General features: G+C 49.2%; 1 protein-coding gene across 1 annotated transcript in view; it reads left to right on the top strand.

Annotated features, from left to right (window-relative positions):
* VANGL1 (VANGL planar cell polarity protein 1) overlaps positions 1-26289 on the top strand; it is a 211457-nt gene that overhangs the window by 68780 nt on the left and 116388 nt on the right. Inside the window, exon 3 of the mRNA XM_069202981.1 lies at positions 7230-7359. Coding sequence (XP_069059082.1) covers positions 7230-7359 — 130 coding nt within the window. The remainder of the gene's footprint in view (positions 1-7229; positions 7360-26289) is intronic.

Here is a 26289-nt window from a genome sequence, read left to right as displayed (position 1 = left end):
TATTCTTTGCCCAACTCCAGACTACGGTGAATCTCCTCACATCCTTGGGGTTAATTTTTAGCGTACCAAAGGCACACCTGACTAGTTCTCAGAAGCTTCTCTTCATCAGTGGCATTCAGGACACGGTCCAGTTCTGTTACTTTCCCCTGAAAGGAGAGTCCAGAAAATTCAGGCTATGATCTTGATGTTTCAGCCTCTGTAATGGATTATAGCGACTCACACTGCTGGGACTGATGGCCTTCTGCATCCTGTTGGTCAAGCACACCTTGTGACCTATGCGGGCTCTGCAGTGGGATCAGATGTCTGTTGCCCCAACATCAAGGGAATCTTTTCAACCATGTCCGCTCTCAGAGGAGCCTGCAAAAGATCTGCTGTGGTGGTTGTTGGATCTTGATTGGGTCAGCATCAGACACCTCTCCCTAGTCCACCTAGAGCAGACAGCAGTGACTGATGTATTGCTTCTGGGTTGGGGCGGCCTCTTGGGAGAAGTGCAGAAGAGAGGACTCTGGTCTCCATTAAGGGGCCCACCTCTAATTCAACCTTCTATGGTTGATAGCCGTCCACTTGCTGTTAAAAACCTTCCTGCCATCCATCAAGGGAAGGCTGATACAGGTGCTAACAGATAACACCATTGTTATGTGGTACTGCAAGAAACAGGGCAGGGTGGAATTGTGGACCCTGTGCAAGGAGGTTTTGCGCCTCTGGTAATGGCTGAATTAAAGAATGGTCCTGGTGGTGATCCACCTTGCGGAATCTTTGAACACCAATGTGGACAAACTCAGTGATTGCCACCTAGCGGATCACAAGTGGCAGGCACACCTGGAGGGGGCAAGGGGCATAACCTTGGCTTAATCTTTTCACCACTGCAGAGAACACACAATGTTAACATTTTTGTGTGTTGGAGTTTCAAAGGGGTCTCTCTCTTAGATACGCATCCTGACTAGAGAGGAACTCAGTGCTCCTGTTCTTTTTCCTGCTGAAGAAGATCAGGAACCTACCAGGCCTCGGGCATAGGGAAGGGGTATTTTTTGGCTCTATCAGCCATTTAACGGGTCCTGACCAGCCCTCATTATTTGTCACACGTTTGATGTGTCTTTATTTCTTTAAAGTGTTACATCATTTGTTTCTTCCCTCTCCCTTTGTTATGCCATAGTGGGACCTTAACTTGGTCCTCACATACAGGCTTCTTTTGAGCTGCTTCACAGCTTCCCTTTGCAAATTCTCACCCTGAAGATTGTGTTTCTTTGCGTCATAACATCGGTGCACAGGTCATTCCACCATATGCTTATTTCTTCCCAGGCAAACTGGTTCTGTGGACACTGTCTTCTTTTTTACCAAAACTTGTGATGCCCTGCTGGTCAAAATAATGCCTTGCCTGCATTCTTTTCTCTGTCTCACCTCTCAAAGAAGAGGAGGGACTCCATCGTTTGACCCCAAAAGAGCTTTGAGTTTTTACATTGATCCCATCAGACAACACTGGGTGAACAATCATTTGTTTGTGGGGTTCGCTGGAGCAAGGAAAGGCAAGGCCTTGCAGAAACAGAGCATCTCTCTCTGGATTGTGCTCAGCGTTATATGTTCATTCCACCAGGGCCAAAGCTGCTACCGCTGCATTGGCATGTAGAGTTTCCTGTCCTGGACATTTGTCAGACGGCTGTGTCGGCATCAATGTCTGAAAAGCTAGGTTCGCCGAGAGGGGTATTTTGCTAACTTGGTCGTACTGGACTTTAGTTTGACTCCATCCACAGACCCACTTCCAAATAGGTGCTGCTTCGATGTGTATTCAAAAAGTGAGGAATCTACGGCTAGAAGTCTGCTTCAGAAGAACAAGTTACTTACCTTCAGTAACGCACTTTCGGATAGACTCTTATCTAGCCACAGATTCCTCATTGAGTCCCACCCTCCCTGTTCTGCGAGTTGGACTCCCTCTTTAAAAGGTCATAATCAAGTTGCTGTGGTGCCCCTGGTTCCGGGGCCGTGGACAGTACCAAAAACAACTGATGTCAGCTTGCGGGAGTGCTGCCTATATAGGACCACACGTCACTCCAAAGCAAAACGGCATCAGTGCAGAACCGTATAGTGCCAACTACACGCACAAAGAGGTACTGCTGAAAAGTTTTTGGATCCAGTCTGACGCCTGGGGAATATTCAAACGGTGATAAATCTGTGTATAGATAGTCTCTACCAGAAAGAGCATTACCGATGGCAAGTAACTTGTTCGACCATCCTAATATACACACAACTTAAGACCTTATAAGACTCATCTACACCCAAACTCCCAACAAGACCAAACTTGACTAGTGAAACCCTATCCCAAAAAATACTACACCACCCATTTCCACTGTTTCCAACACCAAAACAATCACACACTCAGAAGAACACAAATGACGTCAACATTACGACAACACTGCACCAGCTGGTCAGACTAACCCACCCTGATGACAATGTCACAAGAAAACACTTGACAAGAATGGTTATCACCAACTCAATAGATCATGTACACTTTGTAATAAATATCACAGGGTCTGTCTCAACCCATGCTCACCCGCTAAAGGTATCTTGCACACTTGACAATAAACATCACAGGTTGTCTGTCAGCCCTTGGCACAGGCACAACTGAATGCCAGTCTTACTGTGTAATCAAATGGAAAACAAAGGTAGCTTTACCTCGCACACATAACACACTCACACCTGCAAACTCCATCTAAAGGTGTTAAAAAATAAATGAGTTCGCACTACTTTATCATACACAAATTCTGTAAAAGAAATAGGTTACTACATCTTAAAATGTTTACATAAAATGACAAACCATAGAAGAAGAAAAACAAACATTTGATTAACTCATCATAAGTATCCCTCAAAATACCCTAACCAGTCTGAGAAATAGTAATCTCTTTGCACCCTTAACTACAATATTGAGTTCAGTATGCACTTGAAAATCAAACGATTGACCCAGACCAACTGTACCACCTGATTTAGTCCTGTTTATTCCAAGTGTGAGATGAAACCTGAAGAAATATTAAGACATACAGTGACGTACCACTTTATAAATGATTCAAGCCTGAACCGTCTGGCTGTAAATAGTCTGTAGGCTTGTTGGGGAAATTGAACCATTACATGGCTACCCTTGGTGCTCTGCCTGGATCGGAGGGCGGTGAGGTACATGAGCCGATATGTGTATGAAGCTAAGCCCTCAGAGTATAGGATACAAATTGCTAATGACGTGCAGCGAAAAGGTCGTCGCCTGCAAAAAGTGCGCAAGGGTGATAAAAAGAACATTCTTCTGAGACCCTCCATCACTGCATGGAGGGATCTATAGCTCATTGTGTTTCTACTAGTAGACTAGATTCATCAAAGGTCTGCTCGACTAGAAACAAGTGCGGCATAGGCTGAAGCTCTGAAGAATTGTAGAGGTCCAAGGAACAGAGAGCCTCTTTAGACCGCCACTGCCCACAGACATAATATTTACAAATTGAATTATGTTATTCTAAAATAAAATGCCTTTTTGTTGTGCTTGTTTGTTGAGGGAATGATGAGCTACTACACCCTGTGGTGGTCCTTGTGCCTTATGACAGTGCTGCAAGAAGCTGCACTGATTTCAAACAAGCATTGGCAAAGTAAGTTTGGCTTTCAAAAGCAGATGCAGTTGTTGCACCTGGCCCTTTTTGCAGGGTCATCCCAAATATTTTTTGCCCCCTTCCTCCTAAGTTGTCTGGCCAGTTTTTATTGGCTTTAAGACTCTGTGCACTTTACCACTGCTAAAACAGTGCTAAAGTGTATATGCCCTCTGCGTAAATTGTACTGTTGATTGGTTTATCCGTGATTGGCATAAATAACTTACTGGTAAGTCCCTAATAAAGTGCACTCGAGGTGCCCAGGGCCTCTAAATCAAATGCTTCTAGTGGGCCTGCAGCACTGGTTGTGCCACCCACATTAGTAGCCCTGTAAACATGGCTCAGACCTGCCACTGCAGTGTCTGTGTGTGCAGTTTTAAACTGCAAATTCGACTTGGCAAGTGTACGCACTTGTCAGGCCTAAACCTTCCTTTTTACTTCATGTCAGGCATCTCTAAGGTAGGCCCTAGGTAGCCCCAGGGGCAGGGTGCAGTGTATGTTTAAGGTAGGACATATACTAATTGTTTTTATATGTCCTAACAGTGAAATAGTGCCAAATTCGTTTTTCACTGTGCAAGGCCTATCTCTCTCATAGGTTAACATGGGGACTGCCTTTAAATATCCTTAAAGCGCAGATTTCCCTCTGAGAGCAGATAAAAATGTGGAGTTTAGGGTCTCTGAACTCACAATTTAAAAATACATCTTTTAGTGAAGTTGGTTTTTAAATTGTCTGTTTGAAAATGCCACTTTTAGAAAGTAGGCATTTTCTTGCTTAAACAATTCTGTGACTCTGCCTGTTTGTGGATTGTCTGTCTTGGTCAGTTTGACAGTTGGGCTGTTTTGCATCTCTCTAGACATTGACACAAAAGGGGGTGCAGCCTGCATATCCTGATGAGACATCTGAGATAGATGGGAGGGAGAAGTGGTCGTTCACACCTGAAAGGACTGTGCCTGCCCTCACACAATGCAGTCTCCGACCCCCTGGTGTACGTCTGAGGCCTGGCCGGGACAAGGAAGGATCTTGCAAACACTTGAGACTTTGCTTTGAAGTTTGCCAACTTCAAAGGCAGAACAAGGTAAAAGAAGAAGACCCAAAACCCCAGACTTTTAGAATCTTTCTGGAATCAAGAGGACCCTCTGACAAAGAGAAGAGCTGAAGAGCTGGAGGAGGAGTACTGTCCCTTGGCTGTGTTGCTTTTCTGGACTGCAGTTGCTGCTTCTGCCTTTAAGAGTACAAAGGGTGAACTTTGCTGTGTGTCCTATTTGCGAAAGTTCTCCAAGGGCTTGGAGTAGAGCTTGTCTCCGGTTGGAAGTCTCAGGGACACCAAATACTTGAGTTTCCTCGACCTGCTGCCCTGGGAACTGTGTGTTTTGTGGCGGCTCAAGAGGAGAAACCACTGCAACACCACCAACGGCGCCGCTGACCTGCACCGTGACCTGCCAACACCGCACAGTCGCACTGCCCCACTTCGCACCACAACCCTGGTCTCACCGGTGCTGCCATCGGACGACTTCACTGAGCCGCTGCTCGCACCACGACCTGTGGGTCCCTCACTCCGGCATTGCCTGCTCACACCGCAGCCTGGGGATCCCTTACGCCGCCGCTCCTGCTGACACCGGTGCCGCTGCCTGGCGTGTGGACACAGCTCGCGAGGAGCACAAAGCACCATCCCGCACCGCAGGGCCGGTCCACCGACGCCAGCACCATCGGCTACATTGTCGTCACCAGGCATCCCTGCCTGCACTGTGGCCTGTTGACACTGCTCATGAGGATCACGAAGCACAACCCCGCCGGCGGGCTTGGGCCTACCGACGTCTGCGCTTCTGCAATGACGACGATGCTGCCTGCATCATGGCCTCTGGACACCGCACATTGCACCACCCCGCTTCACACCTCAGCCCTGGTCTCGCCAACCCTGCTGGACGCAGTCACCGATCCGCTGCCTGCACCGTGACCTGTGGGCACCGGACGTCACATCTTCCCGCTTTGCACCGCAGCCCCGACGCCACCAATGCCGGCGCACCTGACTTTATCAGCTCGAAGTTCGGTCCGCAAGATGTGTGATTTCAAGGGCCCAACGACTCCTGCACTGACTCTGGAACTGACATCAGCGGCGCTGCTCTCCAGAGCTCACTGCGAGGATCACGACACCCTGCAAATCCAAGGTACTGTTTGCGGGGCTTCCCGACACCGTAGCTGGCCCGCAACGCCACAGACGGCCTGAACTGTTGGTTTTGTTGCTCACAACGCCGTGATAGCCCCAGGTGGAGCTATTGACTTCAAGGAACTGTATTTTTGAGTAAATCTTGCGGAATTCATATTTTTAGTACTGTATGTTGGATTTTTATCATATTTGGTCTTGTTTTAAATAGATAAATATTGGCTATTTTTCTAAAACTGGTGTGGTGCCCTTTTGTAGTGTTTTCACTGTGTTACTGTATATTATGTGCAAATGTTTTACACATTGCTTCTGCGATAAGCCTGACTGCTCGTGCCAAGCTACCAAGGGGGTGAGCAGGGATTATCTGAGCTGGTTTCTCCCTTATCCTGACTAGAGTGATGGTCCCTACTTGGACAGGGTGCAAACCGACTGCCAACTAGAGACCCCATTTGTAACAGTTGTTATTTTTAAAAAATGTAGTGGAAGCACATGCCACATAAATTAAAGAAGAAAATGAATGCTAGCCCATGAATAACAATTTGATGTAATAAAAACAAAAACTGGAGAATACTGATGCTTTTTAGGAGCAAGTGTGCTGGGAGCAGAACTATGAGCCTTTTCTAGTTTTTCTTCACATCACAGGAAAATATGGCTCTTATTGGTGGAAAGAAAAGGTCCTATTGGTTATAAATTATTGTAACAAAAAGACGGAATTTAAACACACCATTGTTACAAAAATACAGGATAAATAATGGAAAGAAAAAAAGCATTGGGAAAGTAAAGTATTGGCCCCACCAACCCTGACCACGAAGTGCACTTCTCTTTAGGCAGAAACTCACCTGTAACCATGAACAGGCTGACACTAGCAGAGCAAGATAACAAGTGGATGAGGTGGGCTAGTCCAGAGCCCAATGCTCTACTATGTTGGGTGAAAGACAGTTGAATAGACCAGTGGGTGAAGAGGCGTATATATATATTATGTTGGTTGTTTATTGTTTTGGAGTACATGAGGCTGGCAAGATCTCTAAAGCTGACTCTAAGGCAGACCTAAAAAGGCGCTGGTGAGCGATGCCCAAACTCAAACACTGGAGAAAGTGGCCAGTCATACTGCTTCCGCCTTTGTTGCTGTACCTGGTCTCCTGCTACATGGCCCTTTGGATTTGAAATGGATTCTCCCAAGGATTGTTGCCAGTCAAATGACTGCGTCTTCAACTGCTAAAGATAGATTTACAATAGCGACACTTTCTTTCAGGAAGTATGCTAACCGGGTGGAGAAGAGTCAATTGGACTTACGCCATCTTATTTAGCAATGAGTGTTGTAGCACATGGGTGAGTGCGAGGTGAGAGGCTGGTGCTTGGACTTGAGGCTGAGGAGCGAGCTCAGAATGTTTATCTAAAGACCTGTTATACACAATTGATCCTAATTAAAGCTAATTCTTTCTGGTCTTCACAGGGAAAGGAGCCGAGACCGGCACAAAGCCCACAGTAAAGATGGCAACCGATCAGAGAAGTCTGTCACTATCCAGACTCCTCCTGCTGAGCCGCTGCTGGGGGACGAGTCTGTCAGAGGAGATGAGGGACAGGTAAGAAGTCATCCCTTTCCCATTGTATCTGTTCCTAGTGAATCAATGCTTCTAACGGAGTGGAATGATTGAGTCTGAGGACAGCAGGTACTTTATCCAGGTAGCGGAGGTAGTCGACGAAAGTGGATGAGCCGGTGTGTTTTAGGAAGATGCTAGCCTATCCTGCATGGAAGGACTAGTTGTCCTGAAGCACAGTGTAAGGAAATGCCTCCTTGGCATGGTTACCCCCTAACATTTTGCCTTTCCTGATGCTAAGATGTGATTGAAAGTGTGCTGGGACCCTGCTAACCAGCCCCCAGCACCAATGTTCTTTCCCTCAACTGTACCTTTGCTTCCACAATTGGCACAGCGCTGGCACTCAGATAAGTCCCTTGTAACTGGTACCAAGGGCCCTAATGCCAGGGAAGATCTCTAAAGGCTGCAGCATGTCTTATGCCACCCTGCGGACCCCTCACTCAGCACATGCACACTGCCTCACAGCTTGTGTGTGCTGGTGGAGAGAAAAAGACTAAGTCGACATGGCACTCCCCTCAGAGTGCCATGCCAACCTCACACTGCCTGTGGCATAGGTAAGTCACCCCTCTAGCAGGCCTTACAGCCCTAAGGCAGAGTGCACTATACCACAAGTGAGGGCATAGCTGCATGAGCACTATGCCCCTACAGTATCTAAGCAAAACCTTAGACATTGTAAGTGCAGGGTAGCCATAAGAGTATATGGTCTGGGAGTTTGTCAAGCACGAACTCCACAGGTCCATAATGGCTACACTGAAAACTGGGAAGTTTGGTATCAAACCTCTCAGCACAATAAATGCACACTGATGCCAGTGTGCAATTTATTGTAAAACACACCCAGAGGGCATCTTAGAGATAGCCCCTGAATACCAACCCGACTTCTAGTGTAGGCTGACCAGTTTCTGCCAGGCTGCCACACACAAGACATGTTGCTGGCCACATGGGGAGAGTGCCTTTGTCACTCTGTGGCCAGGAACAAAGCCTATACTGGGTGGAGGTGCTTCTCACCTCCCCCTGCAGGAACTGTAACACCTGGCGGTGAGCCTCAAAGGCTCACCCTTTTTGTTACAGCGCCCCAGGGCATCCCAGCTATTGGAGATGCCCGCCCCTCCAGCCACTGCCCCCACTTTCGGCGGCAAGGCTGGAGGAGATAATGTGAAAAACAAGGAGGAGTCACCCACCAGTCAGGACAGCCCCTAAGGTGTCCTGAGCTGAGGTGACCCCTGCCTTTAGAAATCCTCCATTGTAGTTTTGGAATATTCCCCCAATAGGATTAGGGATGTGCCCTCTCCTCACAGGGAGGAGACACAAAGAGGGTGTAGCCACCCTCAAGGACAGTAGCTATTGGCTACTGCCCTCCCAGACCTAAACACCCCCCTAAATTCAGTATTTAGGGGCACCTCAGAACCTAGAAAACTAGATTCCTGCGACCTGAAGGACTGCTGACCTACAAGCCTGCAGAGAAAGACGACGACGACAACTGGTTTGGCCCAAGCCCTACTGGCTTGTCTCCAACTTCGCAAACCTGCAACCAGCGACGCATCCGACAGGGACCAGCGACCTCTGAAGCGTCAGAGGACTGCCCTGGACTAAAGGACCAAGAAACTCCAGTGAGCAGCGGGCGTGTTAAAAACCAGCAACTTCTTTGCAACAAAGAAGCAACTTCCAAGGACTGCACGTTTCCCGCCGGAAGCGTGAGACTTCTCACTCTGCACCCGATGCCCCCGGCTTGAGCTTCAGAGAACCAACACCTCAGGGAGGACTCCCTGACGACTGCGAGCCCGTGAGTAACCAGAGACGACCCCCCTGAGCCCCCACAGCGACGCCTGCAGAGAGAATCCAGAGGCTCCCCCTGACCGCATCTGCCTGTAACAAGGGACCTGACGCCTGGAACCAACACTGCACCTGCAGCCCCCAGGACCTGAAGGAACTGAACCTAAGCGCAGGAGTGACCCCCCAGGCGACACTCTGTCTAGCCCAGGTGGTGGCTGTCCCGAGGAGCCCCCCCTCGGGCCTGCCTGCACGGCTAGTGTGACCCCCGGGTCCCTCCATTGTTTTCTACCTGATGCCTGCTTTGCACACTTCACCCGGCCACCCCTGTGCCGCTGAGGGTGTGTTTTGTGTGCCTACTTGTGTCCCCTCAAGTGCTCTACAAAACCCCCCTGGTCTGCCCCCCAAGGATGCTGGTACTTACCTGCTGGCAGACTGGAATCGGAGCACCCCTGTTCTCCATAGGCGCCAATGTGTTTTGGGCACCTCTTTGACCTTTGCACCTGACCGGCCCTGAGCTACTGGTGTAGTAACGTTGGGGTTGCCTTGAACTCCCAATGGTGGGCTGCCTATGCCCCAGAACTGAGACTTGTAAGTGTTTTACTTACCTCCTAATCTAACCTTTACTTACCTCCCCCAGGAACTGTTGATTTTTGCAGTGTCCACTTTGAAAATAGCTTATTGGCATTTTTACAAAGACTGTATATGATATTTGCTTTTATTCAAAGTTCTTAAAGTATCTAAGTGAAGTACCTTGCATTTAAAGTGTTTACTGCAAATCTTGAACCTGTGGTTCTTAAAATAAACTAAGAAAATATATTTTTCAATATAAAAACCTATTGGCCTGGAGTACTTCTTTGAGTGTGTGTTCCTCATTTATTGCCTGTGTGTGTACAACAAATGCTTAACACTACCCTCTGATAAGCCTACTGCTCGACCACACTACCACAAAATAGAGCATTAGGATTATCTAATTTTGCCACGATCAACCTCTCAGGGGAACCCTTGGACTCTGTGCACACTATCTCTCACTTTGAAATAGTATATACAGAGCCAACTTCCTACAGTAATTCTTTATTGAAGAGATACAACAGGTCCAGGAAAGGGGGTACAGATACATAGTCAATTTAAATACACCATCATTGCAACATCTGTTTTAAGCTGGTGCGTGGGAGGGGAGGGTAGGGTTGGGGGAGGGGATGGGGGCTAGAGTGAGAGTGAAGGGGGAGGGCAGTCACAAGCACAGTTTTAGAGAATTGGATTGAGGGAGTGACCATCTCCACATATGGGGAACCATCTGGAGTCAGTCAAGCCCTAGGGAATTATAGTATGCCAGTGTGCAGACGTATGATCCCCCTTCTGACGACTATATGACGTGTCTACTGGCTGGTGGCATGTGGAGTGAGGTAGCTAACGAGCCGGGACCATTGGTCGTATTCCCTAGCGTTGGTGGTCTGCTTAGAGCACGTAGTTAACTGTACCTTTAGCAGTCTCAGGGCAGAGGAAAATGCCAAGGACATATAGAATGGCGGTTGCCAACGGGATATACTATCAGGTTTTGTCTCTCAGTTGGAATGCCAAGTATCTAAAAAATTAATGTGAAACACCTATGACTCAATGCTATTTTCTATTTTGGGGAGGGGTGGAAAGATATAGTCAGTGTCAAGACAGGAAAGGCCTTTGGGCTGCGGTAGGATAATTTGCGGAGGGGGATACCGGGTAGTGGGGGCGTCACCTATATGACGAGAGTTGCGAAAATAGATAGTGCGTTCTAGGAAATATAACTCGGAGAGATAGGTGCGGTGTGCCGAGTGGGGGGGGTGGGTGAGAGATATTTGGGGGGGGGGGGTTAGAAGTACTCTCCTCGATCTTGTGCCATAGAACAGTTAAGTTAAGCACCCAACACCCGTTCGTTGTCCGTCTAGCGATTGTTGGTTGGGGGTGGAGGGGAGACTCGGACAGGAAAAAAGGGGCAGGGGGGAGGCAGAAGGTTTAACTGCCAGTATTGATAATCAATGATTGGCGACTGTAGGGATGAGAGCAGTTAAACTGCAGGCAGAGCACAAGCTATGATTTTCTGTGAGAAAGGGAGTCCATATCTGGTTAAATAGGCCCACCTGATCCTGTAAATTATAAATTACTCATTCGTATGTGTTTAATCGGACCATTGCCCCTATCCACTCCTTTGGGGCAGGGGGTTCAGGCGACCACCAGTGGCGAAGGATACAAACCTTTGCTGTTGCCAGTGCCGTATGTAGTAGTCTCAGCTGGGGTCTGAACAGGGTGGGGAGGGTTCCCTTGTCATGTATAAGTTTTAAGGGGGATAGTGGTGGTCGTAGCAGTAAGGATGCGCTGAGGGTGGATCCCACCACTTCCCACAAGGGCTGTATCGAGGGACATTCACATAAGACGTGTGGCAGGTCGCAGTGGGTCTCCGGACATCGCCAGCAGTTCACGTGAGGCAGTAGTCCTACTCTGCGTAGTTTCACCGGTGTCCAATAACAATCTGAAGTATCTTGAAGAGGTAGAACTTCAGCCGGACTTCCCTAGTACTTCTGTCCAACCAGTCTACCGGGTCATAATCCTTCAGAAAAGCGGGCCTGACATTTACAGTGTAACATTTCTAGAGGGGTTGCGAGTATAGGTGACGTGTTATTACCTCTTATAGGTCTGCCATCACCCCTTTATGATGCCCCCATCCTAAGGTAGGAAATTATGGGCGTTGTCTGGACTGTCAAGGGAGTAGTTCCCAGACTCTGGAGTAGACATTCCATTCCTGGCAAGGGTGGAGACCGTATTCCTCCTGTAAGTTCTCAAACGGCTTAAGCACTCAGTTATCTGTGATCTAAACCAAGCTTTCAATGTCGGCAACGTTCCATTGTAGCCAATCTAGGGGGTACCTCTTACGTGTAGACATTTGTTGCCCCATAGTGGGGCCTCAGCGTGTAGTGAGTGGTGTCTTCCAAGAAGGCAGTGTGCCATACTCCAGGCTGTATGCATCATTTTTAAAATCGGGTTGGTTGGAGCAGGCTGGGGTAGACCGGCTCTGTATAGGCCGTTTAGGTCACCTCGGTGTGACAGCAGCTGCTTTTCTGTGACTACCCACCACAGCGGATCCGCTAGTCTGGGGATCATGAATGGTATTTGAGACAAGTGGAGGGCGAGAGCGTGATGTTCCACCGAAGGGAGCCCCAGGCCCTCATAAGTTTGGCGTGCTATGAGCTTCACAGACGCTAAACGGGGATGTGTGGAGCCCCATACAAAGGCTCTGATTGCTGCGTCTATCGATCTCTGGGACCGGAGGAGTATCATACCTAACATATGTGTAAAGTGTGGTAATGTGACCATTCTCACTGCCTGTACTCTGCCCCACATCGAGCGCCCAGGTGAGACCACTTCTCAAATGTCCATGTTCATGCGAGCAATAAGTGGGTCTAGATTATCTGCTACCATCCGTTCTAGTCCTTCATTAACATGTATTCCCAGGTATTTGAGGCGGTTCGGGTCCATAGAAATGGATAACCGTGAATCGCGGCACGTGTTATTAATAAAGAGAGGGGCAGCGCTTCACTCTTATCCCAGTTTACCTGATAACCCAATATCTTTGCAAACCCCTCGGTGATCTCGAGTAAGGCCAGTAGGGAGCGTCCTAGGTCTGTTAGAGTGAGTAAGATGTCATCAGTATACAAATAAATTTGAGAGACTTCGCCATCTCGTTCCCCCCCCCCCCCCCTCCAATCCCTCCTCAGAGGTATTCCTGTCATTAGTGCAGACTGGTGGTTCTCGCCACAAGTGGCTCCATAGCCAGCAGGAATAGAAGTGGCGAGAGGGGACAGCCCTGCCTCGTTCCTCTGCAAATTGTTAAAGGGTCAGAGATAAAGCCCTGCAGTTGACTTGCGCCATGGGACAGTCATAAAGCAGTCAGACTTTGGCAATTAATTGATCACCTAGTCCGAATTTATTCAGTGTTGCAGACAGATAGTCCCATTCTATGCAGCAAATGCTTTTTCAGCATCCATGGACAGAGCCAGAGCTTCATCTGGTAGGTGTCGGACTCCCATCGGGCGTGGGATAGGACACGCAGATTGTTCCTGGAGCTGCTGCCTGGCACAAATCCCACTTGGGTGTGAAGGACTAGAGACGTGATAACCTTGCTCAGGCGGGTTGCTAGGATGCTGGCCAAGATCTTGATATCTCCGTTCAGGAGAGATATGGGCTGATAGCTGTCACAGAGTAGGGGATTCCTTCCTGGTTTGGGTATAACTGCTGTTGCTGCCCTGTTGGATATTGCACCCAGTGAGCCCTCATTACATGCTTCTGTTAGGGCCTCATGCACTGCACCTACCGCCTCCTCACCGGCCCATTTGTAATATTCCACGGGGAAGCCATCGTATCCCGGCGATTTATGGAATGGGAAGTTGGAGATGGCTTGCATTATTTCAAGCTTGCTCAGCTCTCCTTTCAGGAAGGCTTGGCCCTCAGCCAAGAGGCGGGGGAGGCTGATGCTTTTTAAGAAGGTGTCTATTTGGGCAGGGCTGGTTATCATTTCTGGAGTATAGAGGCATTGATAGAACGCTGCAAACTCGTTAACAATGTCCTGTGGGCGAGTTAGTACCACCCCACTGGAGGATTCTATAACCGGAATGGCTTGTGCAGCCGCGCTCTGACGGAGTAGTGATGCTATAAGTCGGCCAGCTGAGCTCATTGAGGGCCTTGCAGGCACACTCTAGGCACCGGTGCTTTTGTAGGGTTGGATGTGTTGTGTATTGTTGTGTGAGATGCATTACGTCGTCCTCCAAGATCTTCTCTCAGGCTTTTCTATCCTTGTTGGCTAGTGCTGCATCTCGCATCATTTGCCTGCGGATGGTCGCCTTAGCCGCTGCCCACGTAACCCTCTGAGAGGAGGCGGTGCCTGCGTTTTCACTCAGGTGAAAATATGAGTCCGTAATTGCGCTTTGCCCTGAAGGGAGCGGTAGCGGTGTGCAGCGAAGCACCAGGGCTTGCGGCCCGGGGAGGGGAGACTTGTGTTGATGACCATGAGGAGCGGGGATGGTCTGAAACTCCAGATTCCAATATTTGGGTATTCTGGATCTGGGCCACTACCCTGCGTGACGCATGGCAATGATCCAAGAGGGACTGGGTTCCATGTGTCGATGACAGGAAAGTGTATTCTCTGTCAGTCGGGTGCGTTAGTCTCCAATGGTCCACTAGACCCTGAGCTGTCAGTACGTCATTCGATCATTCGAGATTTTGTGCATGGTTGTTGCTAACATCAAGGGGGCCCATTCTGTCTAGCACTGCGTCTCTGGCCAGGTTCCAGTCACCCCGATCATGTTACGGGTCGCCCCTATTTCTGTCAGGTGGTTAATTTGCAAGAAGAACTGCAGTTTGGAGCCGATTGGCATGTACACAGAGCCAATACTGAGAAAGTAGCCTCTTACTAGCATGGTTACCCCCCACTTTTGGCCTGTTTGTGAGTGTGTCAGTGTGTTTTTACTGTGTCACTGGGATCCTGCTAGCCAGGACCCCAGCGCTCCTAGATAAAAACCTATATGTCAGTGTGGTGTGCCTATCTCACTGGGATCCTGCTAGCCAGGACCCCAGTGTTCATAGTTTGTGGCCTAATGTGTGTGCCTGTGTAGTGCCTAACTGTATCACTGAGGCTCTGCTAACCAGAACCTCAGTGGTTATGCTCTCTCTCTGCTTTTAAATGTGTCACTATAGGCTAGTGGCTTCATTTACCAATTTCAATTGGCACACTGGACCCCCCCTCCTTATAAGTCCCTAGTATAAGGTACCTAGGAACCCAGGGCTTTGGGGTTCCAGGAATCCATATGGGCTGCAGCATTTCTTTTGCCACCCATAGGGAGCTCAGACAAACCCTTCCTCATGCCTTCCATTGCAGCCTGCGTGAAATAACGCACACGTTATTTCACAGCCATTTTCACTGCACTTATGTAACTTATAAGTCACCTATATGTCTAACCCTCACTTGCTGAAGGTTAGGTACAAAGTCACTAAGTGTGAGTGCACCCTTGCACTAGCAAAGGTGCCCCCACATAGCTCCGGGCCATTTCCCGTGATTTTGTGAGTACGGGGACGCCATTACACGCATGCACTACATATAGGTCAATACCTATATGTAGCTTCACAATGGTAACTCCAAATATGGCCATGTAACATGCCTAAGATCATGGAATTGTCCCCCCCTCCATTTCAAAATTAGTATTGGGGAGCCACTTCCATGCATCCTGGGGGCTCCACCATGGACCCCCAGTACTGCCAAATCAGCTCTCTGAGGCTTGTTCTGCAGCTATAGCTGCTGCCACCTAACATACAGGGTTCTGCCCTCCTAGGGTCTGAGCAGCTCAGTCCCAGGAAGGCAGAACAAAGCATTTCCTTTGGGAGGAGGGTGTTACACCCTCTCTCTTTGCAAATAGGTGTAACAGTCTGGGGAGGGGTAGCCTCCCCCAGCCTCTGGAAATGCTTTGAAGGGCACAGATGGTGCCCTACTTGCATAAGCCACTCTACACCCAGTCCCTGCTCTGGGAAACTGGACAAAGGAGAGGAGTGACCACTCCCCTGTCCATCACCACCCCAGGGGTGGTGCCCAGAGTTCCTCTAGTGTGTACCAGACTTCAGCCATCTTGTTTTCCAAGGTGTGGGGGCACTCTGGAGGCCTCTGACTGGCCAGTGCTAGCAGGTGACGTCAGAGACCCCTCCTGATAGGTGCAAACCTGATAAGGTAGCCGATCCCCCCTCTCAGGGCTATTTAGGGTCTCTACTGTGGGTTTCTCTTCAGATTCTGCTTGCAAGTTTCCATCAGGAATCCTCTGCAACCACTGCTTCTTCCTCTGATCTCGGATTGACCGCAGGCTGCTCCAGGAACCACTGTAACAACAACAACAAAGTATCCATAAGGGATACTTTTCCTCTGCAACTTCAGCTCCAGCCAGCTACTGCAACAGTTTCCACGGTGTGCATGCTCTGGGGACACTGTGTCTCCATCTTGTACCAGCAGGACCGAAGAAATCTCCCGTGAAGTGACGGAGTCACTTCCCTGCACCTGCAGGCACCTTCTAAGTCTACGACTGGTTCTCTTGGACTCCTCTCATGGCGACGAGCTTGCTCCTTGGAACACTGGCGGTGGGCCCCTTCGACACAGGCTGTCCTAAGGTCCAGCTGTCCAAATTTGGCAGAGGTAAGAGCTTGCCTTCCCAGTTTGCGGCAGTACCCCTGTGCACTGCGTCATCTTCACCTCCTGAGGCCTCTGTGCACTATTTGCAGGTATCCTTGCACCTTCTCTGTCCTGGGACTCCTTAGTGGGCTGCCTGGTCTTCTGCGGGCTCTCTCCAGTGTTGAGTACCCCTCTGCCTCCTCAGTGTGAGTTCAGGCCCCCAGGTCCCTCCTGGGTCCAGGCAGCTCACTTTGATGCAAAACGCGACTTTGCTTGAACCAAGGCTTGTTGAACAAATCCAGCGCCAAAACTCGCCTGCATCCAACATCTCTTTGTGGGACATCAAGTGCATCATGCAGGAAACCACTGGCATCTTCCTAGGGTGCATTTCTCCAGTCTTCGTCCATCCAGGGACTCTTCTTTTGCACCCTCTTCGAGGTTGGCAGGGGCTCCTGTCCTTCCTGGAACGTCTTTCGACTTCTGGACTTGGTCTCCTCTCTTTGCAGGTCTTCAGGTCCAGGAATCCACCAGTTGTTGTTTGCAGACTTGCTTGGTTCTTGCAATAACTCTAATCACGATCTGTAGTGTGTCCTAAGGAAACTTGCAGTACTTTACTACTACTTTTCTGGGCTCTGGGGTGGGGTATTTTACTTACCTTTGTGGGTTTCTTACTCTCCCAGCGATTCTCTACACACTTTACTTGTCTAGGGGGGAATTCGTGATTTGTGTTCCACTTCCACAGTATATGGTTTGGGTTGTCCCTAGACCTATTTTCTCCTATTGCATTCTATAGCATTTTACTATTGTTTGCACTATTCTGTGAATAATTACTTACCTTATTTTGGTAAGCCGACGCCACCATCGCTCCCAAACTCCACAAGATCATCAACCTCTCCTTCCACACCGCTACCTTCCCGGACAGCTGGAAGCACGCAGAAATCCAACCCCTCCTCAAGAAACCTAAGGCTGACCTCAACGATCTCAAAAACTTCAGACCGATCTCCCTCCTCCCTTTCCCAGCGAAAGTCATTGAGAAGATCGTCAACGCACAACTCACCCACTTCCTAGAAGACAACTCCATCCTAGACCCCTCTCAATCTGGTTTCAGACGAAACCACAGCACTGAGACTGCACTCCTCGCCGCCACAGATGACATCAGACAACAAATGGACAACGGCGAAACCTCAGCCCTGATCCTGTTAGACCTATCAGCCGCTTTCGATACAGTCTGCCACCGCACCCTACTAAACCGTCTCCACGAAGCCGGCATCCAAGACAAAGCCCTCAATTGGATCTCATCCTTTCTCTCCGGCAGAACTCAGAGAGTCCGACTCTCACCCTTCCGCTCCAAAGCCACCAACCTCATCTGCGGCGTCCCCCAAGGCTCCTCACTCAGCCCAACGTTGTTCAACGTCTACATGGCCCCCCTCGCACAACTGGCCCGCCAACACAACCTCAGCATCATCTCATACGCCGATGACACCCAGCTCGTCCTCTCCCTGACCAAAGATCCGCTCACCGCCAAAACCAACCTCCACGAGGGACTGAAATCCATCGCCGAGTGGATGAGCAACAGCCGCCTGAAACTTAACCCAGACAAAACGGAAGTCCTCATCCTCGGACGCACCCCCTCGGCCTGGAACAACTCTTGGTGGCCCACCGCCCTCGGCCCCCCACCCACCCCAGCCAGCTACGCACAAAACCTAGGCTTCATCCTCGACTCCGCTCTCACCATGTCCAAACAGGTCAACGCTGTCTCCTCTTCCTGTTTCAACACCCTCCGCATGCTCCGCAGGATCTTCAAGTGGATTCCAACAGGAACTAGAAAGACGGTGACCCAAGCCCTCGTCAGTAGCAAACTCGACTACGGCAACACACTCTACACAGGCATCCCAACGAAAGACATCAAACGACTCCAACGCATCCAGAACGCATCCGCCCGCCTGATCCTCGACGTACCCCGCCGGTGCCACATCTCCCCCCACCTGAAGAACCTCCACTGGCTCCCCGTGGACAAGAGGATCACCTTTATACTCCTCACCCACGCACACAAGGCACTGCACAACACCGGACCCTCCTACCTGAACTCCAGACTCAACTTCTACGTCCCCTCACGTCAACTACTCTCTGCCAACCTTGCCCTCGCCATCGTCCCCCGAATCCAGCGCAAGACCTCTGGCGGCAGATCCTTCTCCTTCCTCGCCGCCAAGACCTGGAACTCCCTCCCCACCTCACTACGCCAGACCCAGGACCTCCTCACCTTCAGGAGACTCCTCAAGACATGGCTCTTCGAACGATAGCAGCTGCCCCCCCCACCCCCCCAGCGATTCGAAACCCTAACGGGTACATAGCACGCTTTATAAATCTATTGATTGATTGATTGGTGTCTAGTGTATATAGTGTGTATAATACTTACCTCCAGAAGGAGTATTGCCTCTAAGATATTTTTGGTACTGTCACCCAAATAAACTACCTTTTATTTTTGGTAACACTGAGTATTGTCTTTATTTGTGTATAACTACTGTGTAACTATAAGTGGTATTGCAGGAGCTTTGCATTACTCCTAGTTCAGCCTAAGTTGCACTGCTATAGCTACCTCTATCAGCTTAAGCTGCTAGAACATCACTCCATTTCACTAATAAGGGATAACTGGACCTGCTATAAGGTGTAAGTACCTAGGGTACCCACTACAAACCAGGCCAGCTTCCTACAGACACATATTGAGGAGTCTCCCAATTTGAGTTTGGCAAACACATACCGCCTCTTTGGGTCTGACCATGATTTTGTGACCGTTACGGGCAATGACTTTCGAAGCAGGATCGACACCCCACATTTCCTAGAAACTCTGTTCCCTGTCGCCTGCTACGTCTGGCAGCAGCTATAGATAGCCCTCCCCACCCAGTCCTGATGTAATTTGCTCAATTCAGCATCGTCAAGGTGCGTCTTCTGTAGAAGGGCTATATCCGCCCGTTTAGATTAGAGATATGAGAGCACCTTTTTTAGTTTTACGAAGCGTGTCAGACCGTTGATGTTCCAGGATATGATCTGGAGTGGGTGGTTTGGAGATATATCTGGCCTAGCCATCCTATGTTGGGGGTAGGGCAAGAGAGAGTGGAGGAACCAAGGACACAGAAGGGAAAGGGCGTTGGGTGTGACAGGTTGGGTAAGAGTGGTGTAGGAAGGCAAGGGAGTGGTCGACTGGTGTCAGGTACCTACCTGCGCCGGGGTAGGGTTGTCGAGGAGAGAGGAGGAGAATGAATGTGGTTAGGATGGGTGGGAGGTATAGAATCGAGAGGGAAATAGGAAGAGAAAAGAAGGGGGGGTAAGGGAAGGAAAGAAGAGATAGGAAAAGGAAAGAAGAGCGAGAAAAGGAGATGAAAGGGGGAGAACAAGAAGCTCGATACCAACCAGAAAAAGAGAGAGAAGAGGAGGAAAGTGACACCGGTCTAGAGGAGGGAGCGGTGCTCCAGTTATCTGGATCTTCGGACTAGGGGTCTAGACCTGTGTTGCCCACTCATTTGGCCAGAGGGGCCCTGGTCGGGGACGGAGCGTGCACAGCAATCTGGTACGTGAAGGATATTTGAGAGGGCTATTCGTGACCATGTGCAATAGGATTGGAGGGAGATGGGGAAAGGGGGGGTAGCGGGGCACCGGATGGGAGGGAGGGGTCAAGGAAGGAAGGGATAGGGGTGGAGGGATAAGTGCAATATCTATGCGGGGAGGGAGCCCTATAATGGTAACCGGGAACTGCAATGCTATGTGGGCAGTATGGGAGTGGTTACTGTGGTAGCGTGGGTGGATTTGGGCATCCTGGACCTGGCGACAATATGCACAGGCAGAGGGATATGAGAAGGTCACCATCATGGAGTCTTGTGTTTCGGGGTGTAGCAAGTGTCACCCTGCAAGCAGCTTAGAGTCTGCTCTGCGTCCTGTTTCTTCTATGTGTTGCAGTATCTTATTCATGGTGCTCATTCCCGTTGTTTTGCCAGTAGTTATCTGATACACTGTAGGAAGTTGTCTCTGTATATAATATTTCAAAGTAAGAAATAGTGTGCACAGAGTCCCTTTAGAGGTAAGATAGTGGCAAAATTAGATAATTCTAATGCTCTCGTTTGTGGAAGTGTGGTCGAGCAGTAGGCTTATCAGAGGGTAGTGTTAAGCATTTGTTGTACACACACAGGCAATAAATGAGGAACACACACTCAAAGACTTACTCCAGGCCAATATGATTTTATATAGAAAAATATATGTTCTTAGTTTATTTTAAGAACCACAGGTAAGTTAGGAACTTTGAATAAAAGCAATATCATATACGGTCTTTGTTAAAATGGCAATAAGCTATTTTAAAAGTGGACACAGTGCAAAAGTCCAGTAGTAAAGTTCCTGGCGGAGGTATGTAAAGATTAGTTTGTGAGGTAAGTAAGTCACTTACAAGTCTCAGTTCCTGGGCATAGGCAGTCCACCGTTGGGGGTTCAATTTAACCCCAAAGTTACCACACCAGCAGCTCGGGGCCGGTCTGATGCAGAGGTCAAAGAGGTGCCCAAAACACATAGGCGCCTATGGAGAACAGGGGTGCTCTGGTTCCAGTCTGCCAGCAGGTAAGTACCCACGTCCTCGGGGGGCAGACCAGGGGGGTTTGGTAGAGCACTGGGGGGGGGCACAAGTAGACACACAAAACACACCCTCAGCGGCACAGGGGTGGTCAGGTGCTGTGTGCAAAGCAGGCGTCTGGTTTCAAATAGGAATCAATGGAGGGACCCGGGGGTCACTCTAGCGGTGCAGGCAGGCACAGGGGGGCTTCTCGGGACATCCACCACCTGGGCTAGGCAGAGGGTCGCCTGGGGTCCCTCCTGCGCTGAGGTTCGGTTCCTTCAGGTCCTGGGGGCTGCAGGTGCAGTGCTTGTTCGAGGCATCAGGTCCCTTGTTACAGGCAGTCGCGGTCGGGGGGAGCCTATGAATTCTTTCTGCAGGCGTCGCTGTGGGGTCTCCGGGGGGTTGTCTCAGGCTACTCACAGGCTCGCAGTCGCCGGGGAGTCCTCCCTGTGGTGTTTGTTCTCTGGATCTCGAGCCGGGGGCGTCGGGTGCAGAGTGTGAAGTCTCACGCTTCCGGCGGGAAGAGTGAGTTCTTTGAAAGTTGCTTCTTTGTTGCAAAGATGTAGCTGTTGTTGAGCAGAGCCGCTGCTCACAGGAGTTTCCTGGTCCTGGGGGTCATGGCAGTCCTCTGAGGCTTCAGAGGTCGCTGGTCCCTGCTGGATGTGTCGCTGGCTGCAGGTTTTCGACTCTGGAGACAGGCCGGTAGGGCTGGGGCCGAACCAGTTGTTGTCGTCTCTGCAGGCTTGTAGGTCAGCAGTCCTTCTTTGTAGTTCAGGTTGCAGGAATCTGCTTTCCTGGGTTTTTGGGTGCCCCTAAATACTAAATTTAGGGGTGTGTTTAGGTCTGGGAGGCAGTAGCCAATGGTTACTGTCCTTGAAGGTGGCTGCACCTTCTTTGTGCCTCCTTACTGAGGGGAGGGGGGCACATCCCTAATCCTTTTGGGGGAGTCCTCCAAAACTAAGATGGAGGATTTCTAAAGGCAGGGGTCACCTCAGCTCAGGGCACCTTGGGGGCTCTCCTGACTGGTGGGTGGCTCCTCCTTGTTTTTCTCATTATCTTCCCTGGACTTGCTGCCAAAAGTGGGGGCTGTTTCCAGGGGGCGGGCATCTCTACTAGCTGGAGTGCCCTTGGGCATTGTAACACGAAGCCTGAGCCTTTGAGGCTCACTGCTAGGTGTTACAGTTCCTGCAGGAGGGAGGTGTGAAGTACCTCCACCCAAAGCAGGCTTTTGTTTCTGGCCTCAGAGGGCACAAAGGCCCTCACCCCAGGGGGTCAGAAACTCTTCTCTCAGCAGTCAGTCCTGCACCGAAGGATTGGGTAAAATACAGGGGGCATGTCTAAGATGCCCTTTGTGTGCATTTTTTAATAAATCCAACGCTGGCATCAGTGTGGGTTTATTATTCTGAGAAGTTTGATACCAAACTTCCCAGTATTCAGTGTAGCCATTATGGAGCTGTGGACCCTTTCGGCTCGCATGGGCGTCAACTCCATCTTAGATTGTTTTCTTTCCGTCATCGGGTTCGGACGTGTTCCTCTTCGCTCCGTAATTCGAATCGGGAAACTTTAAAAAATCATTGAAAATCGTCAGTATTGTTTACGTTCGGGACCGGTTTAGTTTCATCACATCGGCACCGACAACAAGACCGCTTCGGCAGCCCTTCGGGGCTTCCACACTTCACCGAGGCCTGGTCGGGCCGACCACACCCGTCGTCAAAGACTAATGGACCGGACCCCCTTCCGCTTCTGCCCCAAGTGTCACGCCAAGTATCCTTATACAGACCAGCATCGGGTCTGTAACCTGTGTTTATCGCCCGAACACAGAGAGGATGCTTGTGAGGCCTGCCGAGCGTTTCGATCCAAGAAGACTTTAAGGGATCCATGTGCAAGACGACTACAGATGGCGTCGAAGCCGAAACAACATCTCAATGTCGAAGAAGAAGAGATGCGGATATCCATCCAAGGGTCGGACTCGGATGAATCCGACGATGATCGACCGGCGGCGCAAAAAGTGAGTACACCTGCCTCGTCCCACACCCAAGGTCAATCCAAAAACTAAAGGCCACGGGGACGCCACTGCCTGAAGGCCATGGCTCCACCCACAGAAAAGAAGGTGACCAAGTAACATCGGCAGTGAAAAAGGCCAAAATTTTGCCGAAGACTTCCGACTCCGGTCGAGAAACCAGCACAAAAAGAAGTCGCCATCGAGTCGAGCAAGCCTCGAAAGAGCTTATCGGAACCGAAAAAGACAATTTCAATGGGAATTTCGGTACCGAAAAAAACGGCTTTGGAGCCGAAACGGTCTTCCTACACTGAAGAGCAAGGGCTCTCTCTGCAGTTCAAAGAAAAGCACAGATTTGAGCAAGAACTGGATTTAGAAGAGCATGACCAAACACAGTAAAGGTTACAAATCCAGTAAGACACAGGGAAGGTACAAACCATCCCTCCGCTCAAGTCAAAAAGAAAACTGGCTTTTCATGAGACTAAACAACCAAAAGCCAAAGTGGTTAGAGAAAGGTCACCAACCCCACATTTCTCACCACAAACATCCCCACTCCATTCACCACAATTGTCACCAGTGGGTACACCAATAGCACAGTCACTCACACATACTGGGAGGACTCAAGACGATGAGGACCCCTTGGATCTATATGACCCACCTATATCGGACAACAGCCCAGAGTGTTATCCAACAAAACCTTCACCACCAGAGGACAGTACGTCCTACACACAGGTACTGGCCAGAGTAGCATCATTCCACACCGTAACAATGCACTCTTAACCAGTGAAGGATGACTTCCTGTTTAACACTCTGGCATCCACGCATGCATCGTACCAAAGTTTACCTATGTTACCGGGCATTCTTAAACACTCACAACAGGTCTTCCAAGAACCTGTAAAAGGGAGAGCCATCACGCCAAGGGTCGAAAAGAAATATAAACCGCCCCCATCGGACCCAGTGTTTATTACTCAACAGCTCCCTCTGGACTCAGTGGTTGTGGGGGCTGCAAGGAAAAGGGCAAAATCACATTCATCAGGGGATGCGCCACCCCCTGACAAGGAAAGTCGAAAATTCGACGCTGCAGGGAAAAGAGTGGCATCGCAAGCAGCCAATCAGTGGCGAATTGCCAACTCACAAGCCCTACTTGCCCGCTACGACAGGGCGCATTGGGACGAGATGCAGAACATCATCCAGTACTTGCCTAAAGAACACCAAAAACGTGCCCAACAAGTGGTTGAAGAAGGACAGGCCATATCAAACAACCAAATCCGGTCTGCCCTGGACTCTGCTGATACAGCAGCACAGACTGTCAATACAGCAGTAACAATTAGAAGGCATGCATGGCTGCAAAGTTCTGGGTTTAAACCAGAGATACAACAGGCGGTATTGAATATACCGTTTAATCAAAATCAGCTATTCGGGCCGGAAGTGGATACCGCAATAGAGAAAATGAAAAAGGACACGGCCAAAGCCATGGGCGCACTCTACTCCTCACAATACAGAGGGACATTTAGGAAACCACAATTTAGGGGAGGGTTTAGACAACAACCATCAGAACCATCCACCTCCCAAACAAAACCCACCTACCAGTCTCAGTACCAGAGAGGGGGGTTTTGTGGTTCCTACAGAGGACAGTTCCCAAGAGAAAGAGGGAAATTCCAGCCTGCCAAGCCCTAGCAAGCAGTGACTTCAATGTCACACTTCCCCAGCACATATCACATTACCACAGACACGTGGGTCCTATCAATTATCCTACATGGTTACTGCATAGAGTTTACAACATTCCCTCCAGATGTTTCCCCAAGACCGCACAAAGTGTCTCTACAACCCTTAGACCTATTTCAAATAGAGGTCCAAGCACTGCTAGCAAAAGAAGCAATAAAGCTAGTACCCTATCACTAAAAAGGAACAGGCGTTTACTCCCTGTACTTCATTATCCCAAAAAAAGACAAAACGTTAAGGCCTATATTAGATCTCAGAACACTGAATCTCTTCATCAAATCAGATAATTTCCACATGTTAACACTTCAGGACGTAGTTCCCTTACTAAATGAAGGGGAATACATGGCAACACTGGATCTCAAGGATGCATATTTTCACATACCCATCCATCCATCTCACAGGAAATACCTCAGGTTTGTAACACAAGGCAAACATTACCAATTCAAGGTGTTGCTGTTCGGAATAACAGCAGCCCCCAGGGAATTTACAAAATGCATAGCTGTAGTAGCAGATCATATAAGGAGACATCACATGCACGTATTCCCATATCTGGACAATTGGCTAATAAAAGCCAACACTCAACAACAATGTCACGTTCACACGCAGTACGTAATAGATACTCTCCACAAACTAGGGTTTTCTATAAATTACCAAAAATCACATTTACAACCATCCCAAATACAACAATACTTGGGAGCAACACTCAACACACAAAGAGCAATTGCCATTCCAAGTCCACAAAGGGTTCAGTCGTTTCAAAATATAACATGAAGCATGCAACCAAACCAACACTACACGGTCAGGTTTGAGATGAAACTCCTAGGCATGATGTCCTCATGCATTGCTATTGTCCCAAACGTAAGGCTACACATGCGGCCCTTACAACAGTGCCTAGCAAAACAATGGACGCAGGCACAGGGTCAACTCCAAGATCTAGTGTTGATAGACTGCCAAACGCACACTTGGCTTCAATGGTGGAACCCTGTAAATTTAAACAAAGGGCGGCCTTTTCGAGACCCAGTGCCTCACGCCATTATCACAACAGACGCTTCCATGATTGGGTGGGGAGCACACCTCAACAATCACAACATACAAGGTCAATGGTACAGTCAGCAAAAACTACTTCACATAAATCATTTAGAACTGTTAGCAGTCTTTTTTTAGCACTAAAAGCCTTTCAACCCCTTCTAGCCCACAACACACATTCTTGCCAAAACAGACAATATGAAAAAAATTTAATATCTAAACAAACGGGGGGAGGGACACTCGTCACAGCTGTGTCTCTAAGCACAAAAAATTTGGCATTGGGCAATTCACAACAACATTCACCTCATAGCACAATTTATACCAGGCATTCAAAATCAGTTAGCCGACAATCTCAGTCGAGATCACCAGCAAACTCACGAGTGGGAAATACATCCCCAGATTCTACAAGATCACTTCCACCACTGGGGGACACCAAGCATAGATCTGTTTGCAACAAAAGAAAACGTAAAATGACAAAACTTTGCGTCCAGATACCCACACCCTCAGTCCAAGGGCAATGTTCTATGGATCAGCTGGTCAGGGATATTTGCTTACGCTTTTCCCCCTCTCCCGCTCATTTCTTATCTGGTCAACAAACAGAGTCAAAACAAACTCAAACTAATACTTATC

The sequence above is a fragment of the Pleurodeles waltl genome, chromosome 8 (genome assembly GCF_031143425.1).
Source record: "Pleurodeles waltl isolate 20211129_DDA chromosome 8, aPleWal1.hap1.20221129, whole genome shotgun sequence".
NCBI classification, from domain to species: domain Eukaryota; kingdom Metazoa; phylum Chordata; class Amphibia; order Caudata; family Salamandridae; genus Pleurodeles; species Pleurodeles waltl.
The sequence above is the reverse complement of the archived record's forward strand: the minus strand, read 5'-3'. Positions and strand labels throughout refer to the sequence as shown.